This window comes from Xiphias gladius, chromosome 22 (assembly GCF_016859285.1).
Source record: "Xiphias gladius isolate SHS-SW01 ecotype Sanya breed wild chromosome 22, ASM1685928v1, whole genome shotgun sequence".
NCBI lineage: Eukaryota > Metazoa > Chordata > Actinopteri > Istiophoriformes > Xiphiidae > Xiphias > Xiphias gladius.
In genome coordinates, this window is record NC_053421.1 from 12,988,453 (window position 1) to 13,000,944 (window position 12,492).

Here is a 12,492-nt window from a genome sequence, read left to right on the forward strand (position 1 = left end):
GGTCCCAGTTCGCTCATTTGATCTCGAACGAGCCGGTGAGATTGACGGGGCATCAGGATGTCTCTTGGAATAATAATAATAATAATAATAATAATAATAATAATGATAATGATAATAATATGGATGGAGAGCAAAACCACAGAGGGGGGTCTTTCCATGTCAGAGCCTCCCAACAAAACGCTCGCACTCTTTCACTCATCAAAACCGGCACAGGCGCATTCCTGGACGCGCGTAACCGGTCTCACTTCTGCAAAGTGAACGCGGCTAAGTGCAGCAGAGTGGGGCTCAGTGGACATTTGGGGACGGGAAAGTCAGTGGTGGCGATATCTCGAATGACTCTGTTTACTTAAAATCATGTTTTAGAATAGCCACCGCAATGAAAATGTCCGCCTCTCTGTCACTTCTTCAGCTCCATGTGGCCAGATAAGGCACAATACAGAATTATGCTTTTATTCACGACTTCCTTATAAGGTCAGTATATACATCAATACACTTCAACGCCACAGTTTATACCATGGCAATGATTATCAACATGATGGAAGTGAAGCTGATAAAGTACTGGGTTTTTGTAAAGATGTTTTTCGGTTCTTGTGTCTGTCTCCGCATCACTTGTCATGTCTCACACGTTCTGGGGAAACGATGAAGACATTTTGTGCATGCAGGATCTGGAGATGGGATCGGCTGACGGCGGCGGCGGCGGCGGGAGCAAACTCCACCCAGCAGATAGGATCTCAGGCGGGCGGAGCGGAGGGCAGCCTGTGCCCAAAGGGGTCGGGCTGGTTGGTCGGGACGCTTGACAAGTCCCGCAGAAAAACTTCTGAGGGGCAAAGTCCAGCCTGAGCGTGGGGGTTGGGGTGGGGGGGGTGGGGGGGGGTCAAGGTGGAAGTTACAGTGTGAGAGCGTGCTGGGAAGTAAATCGCATGTCATTTTAAAGAAATGCTCCAAAGATGGCGGTGGTAGTAGCGACGGGAGTTTCGGGTGCCCCCGGAGTGCAAAAAAGTGGATTTGTGGAGGTTTTGGTACGGGAGCGTTGGCACAAAGTTTTGGTCAACTTGAACGAGGAAGCGCTCATGTTAAGCTGCGAGGAGAGCGGCGTCAACGGCAACATGAACGACAATGTCAACTCCAACGGCGTTTCCAACGGATCCTACCTTGACAACAACAACGCCAACTCCAACAACGGTCCCCAGACTGTGCGCACCGCGTTCACGGACCTTCCGGAGCGAGTGCCCGAGGCGATAGCCAACAGAAAGCGGTGCGTGCAGGTGACCAAGCAGGAGATCGGGGGTCTCGGGATCAGCATCAAAGGGGGGAAGGAGAATAAGATGCCCATCCTCATCAGTAAGATATTCAAGGGGCTCGCAGCGGACCAGACCCAGGCTCTGTACGTCGGCGACGCCATCCTGTCCGTGAACGGTACGAACTTGCGGGACGCGACCCACGACGAGGCAGTGCAGGCGCTGAAACGGGCCGGGAGAGAGGTGACGCTGGAAGGTATGCAGGCTGGACTGACTGTGTGTGAGAGGATGACAGAGACTGAGCAGAGTGAATGGGTCAGGGAATCCCAAACTTTTTTCATCCCACATGCATGCCCTCATCCATCCGGCGAACTCCCACGAGATACGTTCTTATTACAGGAAGCCCTTATGTGAGTGTTAGTGCTTTTATAGATATGTTTTGGTGAAGGATTGTACTGCATACCCGGTGAGGTAAGAGTAAAGTGGTAGATCTCAGTTTAGCCTAGCACATTCTGTGTTTGGAGGACATTTCAGAAACGCTGGTGAATTACAGTTTAATTTCTGAGGAGACCTAATGTAACCCCTCTCAGAGGTCCCCGAGGGAACTCTAGACCTTCCTTTGCATGGGAACCTCATCCTTCAGAGAAGGAAACGTGTTATGCAGAGTTGTGAGTTCTCACCCTACAGGGCTGTCTATTCCCTAGACGGGTGTTGGGTTTTTTTTTATGCATATCCTCCTGTAGGTCAGTGGCTCCCTCTCAGTCCTGGTCCTCAGCACACAAAGCAGGCTACTGCAAGTTTCCTATTCCACCCGCCAGTTGATTGCATTCACTTAATGTCCCAGGTAGAAGTCAGTCCCTGATTTTATGAACACAATGAAAAGCAACACGGCTCTGAGTGTGAAAACCTCTGCTGTAGGATGGGATTTATTTTCCACTACAGAAAGGAGCTACTGGTTAATAATAATATCTAAGAAAGGAGAGGTGGTGCTTTTCTTGCACCAGCTTTAATAATTCGTATCTTGTTTCATGATCAAGATTAATTTGTTTTCTTATTCATTTACAAAGTCACAGTTGGTTGTCACCATAAAGTCTCTCTCCCAGGGGATCAAAATTTTTTAAAGAAGTGAAACTTTTTTCTGGCATCTCAGCATTTTGTTTAATTTAAAGCAGAAGAAGGGGGAGACACTGTATTTAAAGGGTGTATGTAATGCAACTTTGCCGTCGGGACACATGCGTTATGCCATAGTTGGGAAACAGGAGGCTGGCTGCCTGCTTTTTGTACAAAAGAAGAGTTTGGATACCAATGGAAACAGTTTTTATGCAACCAGAAGTGCCATGGGAGAAACATGCAAGATCAAATTCATATCATCTCCCCTTACCTCCTCACTCAATTCTCTAAGCAAGGCCACTCAAACAAATCCAGCCTCAGATTTCCTCAAGCATCACACACACACACGCGCGCACGCGCGCACGCACGCACGCACGCACGCACACAAACACACACACAAACACAAACACACACACACAAACACACACTATACAATAGAATGCACACTTACTTTCAACTCACTCACATTAGCAGTGCAGCCAAGTCACTGTTTTGCAGTTGTTTTCAGCCAAAAGTGAAGATGAAAATTCAACTGATGGCAGGCAGAGATCCACTTTGAAGACTGAACATCGTTTTACACCCTTAACAACACACACACATACACACACTTGTGCACACACATGCACATATGCAGACACAAACACCATGCATTCACACACCGGAAAATGTGCCCAGGTTTTTCCTGGTCCTGTGAGGACTCTTGGAGATAGTAGGAACAAAGTCCCACATTTTTTTGACTCTCTCTCTCTCTTTCACACACACACACACACACACACACACACACACACACACACACACACACACACACACACACAACCTCTCTCTCTCTCTGTCTCATACACACACACACACACATGCAAACATGGTGATGAGCCTTCCCAGGGGGGCACAGAGGCTATACTGCAGAGGGAAAAGCGGGTCCCAGCTTAAAACTTACTGAGATAAGAAATAAGGAGAGCGGGAATGGAGCAGGCACGGAGGAAGAGAGAGGGAGGGAGAGAGAGAGAGAGAGAGAGAGAGAAGAGAGGGGGTGGAACTGAAATGTGAATTTAATGGGGAAAGTGCTGAGGGGGAGACAGATACAGTAGAGAGAGAGTGAAACAGAAGGAGAGCTAATGAGGGAGGCTAAGAGGCTGATATACAAAAGACAATACGGGTTAACTTATGGGTCACACAGTAGCAGCAGTTCACCATAACTGCACTCTTACTGACATCATTTGCATATGGGAAATCAGTGAAACGTAGAGGAAAAATACAAAATGACAAAATGCAGTTTCAATGGGTTTCATGGATCTTTATGGGCATGAAAGGTACTTAACACATAACCAAGCATGTAAGCTTTCATTTCATATAAAAATACTTTGCAGTGAGATATAAAGCCTAAAAACTCTTTTTTTTTTTTTTATTCCTGAGTGTAAGCCGCCTTCTAAGATGTGAGAGAAGCAGAATGTGTTCCATGAGGAAAGAGATCAGGAGGAAACATCTGATCCAACTGTTAGGAGATAGTACATGTCTCATGGGAGAGGAGTGTGTGTCTGTGTGCACGCGCGCTTACGGTGCACTATATTTTTCTGCATTTCCCGTAAGTTTGTGTGAAGCTCATTAGGAAGATGGAGGATGGAGTCCGCTAAAATAGACGGCAGCCGCTCGTTCCCACCCGTTGCTGGCTATGAAAGGGCAAATTGACCCAGTGTGTGGAAAACTGCTCTCCAACCAGAGCACCAGGGTTCAAGCCCCCATGTCAGAAAGCATCCACTTGGTTAAAGTGCCCCCCAAGTGACATGCCAACTCTCTGCTGGTTCTGTTCAGTGGCTCAGCGTGCAGTCTGACAAGCCAAAAGTGAATTTCCCTATGGGGATCAATCAAAGCTCTGCAGCTGAGTCACAGAGCTCTTGGCAGCCACAGCCGGTGCCATTAAGTGGTCCAGTGAAAGATTGGTTATGCACACATAATGCCATCAATTACATACTGATGGAAAATGATAAACACTGTAGTTACAAGTTTACAGCTGATTCCTTTTAAACCTGAACCCTGTAAAAGGAATCTTATGCACATCAAGGCTATATATGTGGTATCACATTGCTATAGCTGCATGTCCCAGGAAAAAATTCAGCATCTTCACCAGTTGAGGACCCACCTGTGACCCCAGAAAATAACATAGTTAGCTCTTTGGCCTAGGAAGTAACGCTGGAGAAGGTTAATGCTACTATAGGGCGTAAGCTAGTGGGCTGGACATGCTAATATCTGCAATGTATAGAGCAATGCAACACACTGTTTTTGCTCTTGTGTTTTTGGTTTTGGTAAGGCTACTTAAAAAACACACAACCCTCCAAAGTGCTCATACTGCAACCCAATGCACAACGCTTCAACATGTGGAGAATTCCTAAGCTTGACATCCCTGCTGTGCCTAGTTACGGTTGCTAAGCAATGTCAATTAACATCAATTTCAGGACCGTTTTTTTTTTTTTTAATAATGGAGATGATTTCGGTCAGAGTGGATAAATGTGATGGGAAATGGTGGGAGAAAACAGTCCAAGTTGAAGCTGGGAGGACAAAGGGAAATTTTACACCCGATGTATTTTAGTGCCGGCACACAGCATCAAACAGTATTATTTATAAGCATCAAGACAGGTCCAAATAGTCTAAACATGGAAGCCAAGGAAATTAAAGACAAAAAGTCAGAGTACAATAAAGATGAGGACATGAGTCAGTGTCCTCAAAGCTCTCCCGTCAAGCCCTTAACAAGCCGAACCTGTCATCACCTGACATCTGGATGGGTCTGTGTAAGTGTCTGTTTGTGTGTGTGTGTGTGTGTGTGTGTGTGTATGTGCTGCTGTCTGCAGTGTGACACAGAGTGTGTGTGTCTATGAGCATGTGCCCACTTGAGTATATTGATGTGTGTCATCAAGTTCAGTCACCAGTGTAGTCTAGACTGATGCCACAGTCAATATGTTGTTGATATTTTGTCGAGTGTGTGTGTGTGTGTGTGTGTGTTTGTATGAGTGAGAGAGAGAGTCTATGTGTCTACCTGCTGACTGTTTATGTCATTAGAGACGCTATCATCTCCTCCGCTACTGTTTGTCTGACTCACAGCGGATGATGGTGATGATAATAACAACAACTGTGGAGCTGCAGTGGTGATTGTCGTGGCGAAGATAATAGATTGAATCATTCATTCCTCTCCTCTGTGGATGTTTATACAGCCCAAACAAAAGCAGAGACCGGGAGCTAAGGCTCATCCGTTTTTTCCTGTCAGCTTTGTTTGAAGAGGACAAAAAACTCCTTTCCCCTCCAGGTGTAATCATTGTTTTTTTCTACATTTTGTGTGTTTTGTGCTAGTTTTCTTGCGATGGTCATCACAAAACTGAGCTCTTTTACAGTGGAGAAACACGTCAATGTCACCCTTCAGTTAGGAATTTCAAAAATATTTAATAGGATGACCACAAATGACCCAAAACATGAATTATGTTAGATGTTACGTTGCTTCACTGACTTCTGTTGAATCCATGACACTGTCTATGAGTCAACAGCGTACTGTAAAAACTACCATCTGCTCATACTTTCTGTGGTTGTGATTGTGGGTAAGTATGATAGTTTTTGTTACCATTTATGGAAGTAATGGAACATGTAACACACGGCTCTTTGGTTTAATGTCTGATGATCATGAAGATAGTTATCATGCCTTTCACGTTTTCCGCTTTTTTTTTTTGTACAAACATCCTTTTGGCATTAGGAAATGCTTCCTTGATAATGTTGTGTACAGTTAAATATGGATGAGAAAAGTTTTTGCTTTAAAGATGATGCACTTGCAGTTTTTGATGACATCTAGCGCATGTTCCTACAGAGGTTGAACAGTAATTGACCATTTTTTTAATCCCAGCCCCACTTAGCTGCGCCTGTCAAGCTTTGTGTTCTCACACCGCTTGAAATTCTTTGTAATTTTTTAAACAATGGGTCCCTAATTTCCCTGGATTAATTTATTAGGGAGGTTTTTGGTCTTTAATATTCAGGTTATTGTTTAGCGTAATGGAGTTTTCACATTTAACATGTCTTTATGAACACACTGTGTGGTGTAAACATCCACTGCATATTATATACTTTTTACTAGATTAGCATTGCAGTACATATACTAGCACACATATACTAATCGCCACATTCACATAGTCATGGCCCCATTTACAGCCAGAACAATATATGACAATATTCAGTACTTTATACAGAATATCTCTAACACTATGAATTTGCTTTAATATACCGTTTCCCAAATAGTGTGTCAGCTCACTTTTGCTGTCTCTTCAATCCAACATCAACAGCAATATCTTGAAATTATGTTAAAAAGAGAGAGAGAAAAAAGAGAAAGCAGCCTTCAAGCTTTTCTAAACTATGACATTTTAGCAGACATCTTCATCAGATCTAACCGTTCCCTTATGTAAACACATATTTCACACCTCTTCTTCTCTGCTTGTGGAAAGTTGTGTGCCTGCAGAGAGTTAGTAACTGTTTGACATGAAGTTCAGAGATCAGTGTCAGAGAGTAATTGTACCTACGCACATTTCAAATTTTCTTTGTCAAATTACTTTTTAAAAAGCTCTTCCTCCTTAGTTACTGTTCGTTGTTCAGTTAAGATGATATTTGAACCCTTTGAGATATTGGTCCAAACTTTACAAAAAGAAGCCCTGAGGCTGGATTTGTAAAGGCCTTTTGTGCTGCTGAGGTTTCCAGGCACCTGCGCAGGAGTTAAAGCCTTCATTCCGCAATCAGAGGAGCCAACTTCTGTCTTCCAACTTCTACCGATGTTAAACCTTCATTCTTCTCCAATAGGCCTCATGAAAGGAAGTTTCATTTTTCCTTTGGTTTATTTTCTCACCCAATAAAAAAAAAAACAGAAAAAAAAAAACACCAAATCCCCATTCGGAGCATACAGCAGAAAGTCCAGACCTCATTAAAAAATGTTAAGACCATTAAGTGTGGAAAAGACATAACAAAACAGATATAGTAATTACGCCTGATCTTATGGAGTGGAGTGCGTGTGTGTTTGTATGTGTGTCTGTGCATGTGTGTGTGTGTGTGTGTGTGTGTGAGAAGAGGGGTTAGCGCTGCACTGAGGAATGTGACTGATCAAGTGTGTGTTTGTGTGCATTCATTGTGAATGCGAGTTGTAGATACAACTGAAATCCATATCGGCTTCACTGTCAACACGGCAAACTCTAACACTTGTGAAGGGATGAACTGCCTCATTTGTAAAATGTGCAAGTGAATGGGGTTGAGGGCAATTTAGAAATAAGCAAATGGCTTTTGAATGTCATGAAGTGAAGTCAATGGGATTTTGATTGGGAAGTTTAACAGCTGGTCTTTGGTAGTACGCGGCCATTCATACATCTGCATAACAGCCACTGTAACGGCAACCTCTAAGTGAAATGGAGAGTGGGAAGTCACAATAAAAAAAGATTTAATTTTGTCTGTTTGTGGATGCTCTCCCTTTGTCGTTCACACGAGCCAGAAAAGTAAAAGTAAAATCAGACAGATGGTGGAGGGCAGCCCCTCATTTGGATGTTTTGGTTTAACTTATGTAACAAATAGCAAGAGCCCTATCCTCTCCAAGTTCTTATCGTGCTATTGAGGTTATTGTGCAGAGTTGGCTGTGTTGGAATAAAAACATGCCACAAGGGAATGCACACATATTTACTCACTTCCAGTGTAATGATCGCATGGACTCCACCCCCATTTGTTTTCCCCCTGCTGGAAACACTTGCAGCTCTGTCTCTGGGCACAGTGACGTTTGTCAGGGAGTTTACATTTCCTCCTTCCAGACTGTCTTTTTGAATGTTAAGAGAAAAAAAATGACCCACTAAATTGAAATTCCTGTTGTTTACGGTAATTTTCCCCCTATCCTTTTCTCCATTTGGGCTGCAACTAATGATTATTTTCATTGTTACTTCATTTGTCGATAATCTTTGAAATGAATTGTTTATCCCAAAAACTGTTGGAAAAAAATTAAATGTCTGTCACAGTATCAAAGACCCCAAGGAGACGTCTACAAACAGCTGGCTTTGTGCGACCAATAGTCCAAAACCAAAAATATTCAATTTACTATGATATAAGGCAAAGGAAAGCAGAAAATCCTAAAATTTTAGATTCTAAAACTTAAGAATATTAGGCATTTTTGCTCGATAGGTGACAAATAATGATAACAAATAACAATAGTTTTGTTTATTTGTAATTAATAGACTGATTAATAAATTGTTTCAGTGCCTTCCTTCCATTCACTTTTTCTTTGTCACATTCCTCATAGTATTAAATGAGGCCCTATAAAGTCTGAAGCCAGATTTATGGTTGGTGCAAGAGGTTAATGGGAGTTCTGGGAGTCATAGGTTTTGATTTATAGTGCAGCATCTGACTTCTCCTGTGGTTATCAGCCCTGCAACACTAGATGGATGTATTATACCTGATTAGATCTTATCGTGCTTTAAAATTACTCCCAACAGTTACTGTGTATACATGGTTTCATTAACTTTGGGGTAAGAAATGATGGTGGGAGGATGGTGTTTACATTGATAGTAAGCAGGGATCGGAGTAAGCATACAGTTTACAGTGGAGATGACTTTGCTAAATGTGTGTTACTGAAAAGGAGACAACTGAGCCTTTTTTCTGACTGACGTGGTACCTTTGCAGCCACCGAAGCCCTGACATGTGGTTACAGGTTTGGTGAGGAGCACGTCAGCTACTGCGTATGCTTCGTGGCTATGGTTGGCATTAGATTCCAAGACTCAGGAGTAGGTGGTCCCCAACAGTGTCTACTGTGTTTGAAGGGGGAACCGACCTTGACCAACTCTGACACACACACACACACACACACACACTCACACAAACACACACTCACTCACACACACACATACACACACACACACTCTTTGTTCTGATTCATTGTTTTAACAATTACATCAGCCGTTATTCAGTTTTTTTATTTGATCTGACTGTGTGGGTTATTCTACTGTGCAACTGAATCACGTCGTCTCTGTAGGTCCATTGAGGACACATCACCCATTTCCCTTCCTCTGTGTTATGTGTCAGCCTGTCATCTCTCCTCTACAGGTTTGCGGTTAGGCTTGTTACACAGTCTCATAGGGGTCTATAGTGCTTCTCCCAAGAATAGTTCACATACTGGATTGCAAATGCCACCAGCCATATGCCAATTATACGCAGCTCGTACAGTGGGATATGCCAATTAAACATCCAGGGCATACCAGGGATTCAGAACATTCAGGACATAGAGAGCGTGTTAAGTGTCCACTTTATCTCTGCCTCTCTATTTCCATCTTTCTCTGAAACATGTGTCCTGTCTTCACTTTTCTTCTCCCCATCTCAAACCTAAATACATGAAGAATTTAAAATAGTTATGAAGCCTCCAGTGATTCAGAGTTTGACTTTTACAAGTAAAGCTTTCTGTTTTACTGCTTGAAAAGTTTCTTAAGTGGCCTGGCAGCATCAGTTGTGACCATACTGTCTGGAAATATTGAGAGCTGTGGGGTTAGATTCAATGCTTTCGGTGCCTTAACTCTCTTCTTCATACTGCTTGCCTGTAGCAGCAGAGGCGAGGTTTGAATCATCATTCAAAATTTACATTTTAAGACATTAACTGAGAGGCGAAGAGACACCTGAGTCTGTTTTGGCTAATGGCACTTTGACATTTGCTGTGATCAATTCAAACTGGCAGCAGAGGGGGCCAACCGCTTCATTTGCAAACTATTCAGTAATAGAATAAAAACTTGTACATTAATTAATTCTGCTTCTTAACTTTAAGATTTAGGTTTACTTTAAAGAAAATCCATCCACCCTTTCATGCAAACCTGAACCAGTGGACAATCCAGTAGGATGATGCTGGTATTGAGCAGTCATAACCAAAAGTTTTTGTTACTAAAGAAGGAAATGACATGCTGGCAAGTTTCCACAAGCTACCCACACATCCTCCTGGGCCTTTGCACCAGCGTGCCAGCATCATTAATACACGGAGCTCTTGCTGTGAATTATCTTTCTCTCTGCTTCCTCATTTAAGTCTGTAAAACCAAATGCTTCAGTGGTAGCATAATTAAACAGTTTCTATTTCTGCTGTGTATCTGAACAGCTGTGGTATTGCCACATCCTTCCTCCGACCTGTAACAAAAAAAATACAACTACTTCAAAACAGCAAGATAAAATTTACGTATGGCTGCTCAATCAGATGTGGGTTTCATATCAAAAGATAGCTACAAATTCAAGCATAGATTCTACTCAGATTTAAATTGACTTTTAATTCACTTCTGTGTTTAATTAAGTTATGTCTTCAAAACTTAAATATTTAAAACATAAAAAGTTAATTTATTCAATAAGCATTTTATAAAACTAAGTTTAGAGCATACTGTTCAGTGTAAAAACAGGAAAGGGATGCAGTTTTTATTAAATCATGTCCCTGTTCGGACTAAACCATGGGTTACTGTGTACAGTAAATCTTTTTTTCTTCTCTCCTATCCAGTCAAGTACATGCGCGAGGCTACGCCATACGTGAAAAGGGGTTCTCCTGTGTCAGAGATCGGCTGGGAAACTCCCCCTCCTGAGTCTCCCCGCATTGGCTGCCATCCAATCACCGCGTTCTCCTCATCTGACCCTCCGAGCCCCCCTACTCTGCTCTCCCTGTCTCTGCAGGGCGACAGAAGGTGCATACCACTCAAGATGTGTTATGTAACCCGAGCCATGACCACACCAGACCCTGAGAACAGGTAGGTGACACACACACACACACACACACACACACACACACACACACACACACACACACACACACAAAAGCCCCTTTCACAATGGACAAAAAACCCACTAACACTCACTCACATCTGGCTTTTGTCTTCAGTGGGAAAGGGTACAATTGACATTCATTCCCGGGTCGAATGACTCTGCAGTAGTCACAGGTATTAATCGCTTCCAACTCTGATTGGCAGTGATGGAAAGATGACACCCAGGTGGACACAAATGTTTTGCCCCTTTTCCGGCGCAATGCTATGAAATGCGTCCAAATTCCGGACATTGCCGTGTAAATAGCCAGGAACATTTACTGTTTTTTACAGTCCATGGGAAGAATATGCAACGGCGACTTTGTTCTTCGTATGTAACACTGCATATGTTGAGTTTAATGAGACTGAAGAAAAGATATAAAAAAAAGTAACTGCTGTAACATAGTCACTGGCCTCCATGCTGCTTTCTACTGTTGACTAACCCTGCTTTGTGGCATGTTCAGGATGTCGAACATTAGACACCAGAAAAAAAACAAAAAAAACAGAAAGGCAAACTTGTCTACTGGCAATGGGAAAGGAGTAAATCGCCTTTTTTTTAGCGTATATACATACTAATTTTGGTGTAAAGAGGTAACATACACACACTCACACACACACACACTCACCCATTCTTGAGCAGACGACAGTTCTCTGGAGATGCTGCCGTCTTATCTGTCAGCTGCTCTTGTGCTTATTGTTTGTCATTTACAGACTAATTACTATGTTATTGATCAACTACTCACATAGTTCAGTTAGCCAATTTGCGTGTAATCGTTTTTAAAGATTTACATCTTTTGTAGGAGCAAATGGGCTTGGAGCTGAGTGCCACAGAAAGGGTTGGGATGTTGCGAAAATACTAAGAGATGTAACCCCAACAGGTTGTTGGTTTTGTGATTTCAGGACAATAAGAAATTGAACTGAAATGAAAATGATTTTTTGATTAGAAAAAATCAGTACATATATATCCTTGGTGGTCTGCTTCTTAGGTTACAGGGCTATCACTTGGCACGTCAGTAGTGCAACTTAAATGTTGACAGCGCTTCTTCTTGCAACACTGGCTCTCAAATGTCAGTCAACCACTTGAGAAGGAAACATATTATCATTATATTTTTATCACAAAAAGTGAAAATTCAAATTTCAGTCCAACTTTAAGCACACCACCATTTTGAAAAGGACTCACTTAAATGAAAATGGCCCAGTCAACAGAATGGGGGAAGAAAGTGATTTACTCTTTCAACTTTTTTGGTGTCACAGACAGTGAATGTGCGTTTTCTGCCCTAGTTGTCTCCCCCTCTGTTTCTATTTTACTGTGTTGTTTCCCTTCCTGCTTGTCATACTTT

General features: G+C 42.6%; 1 protein-coding gene across 1 annotated transcript in view; it reads left to right on the forward strand.

Annotated features, from left to right (window-relative positions):
- The first annotated feature begins 881 nt into the window (after positions 1 to 881).
- The window catches only part of sntb1 (syntrophin, basic 1), a 32,057-nt gene continuing 20,446 nt past the window's right edge, over positions 882 to 12,492 (forward strand). Inside the window, exons 1-2 of the mRNA XM_040118491.1 lie at positions 882 to 1,494; positions 10,858 to 11,101. Coding sequence (XP_039974425.1) covers positions 948 to 1,494; positions 10,858 to 11,101 — 791 coding nt within the window. The 5' untranslated portion in view covers positions 882 to 947. The remainder of the gene's footprint in view (positions 1,495 to 10,857; positions 11,102 to 12,492) is intronic.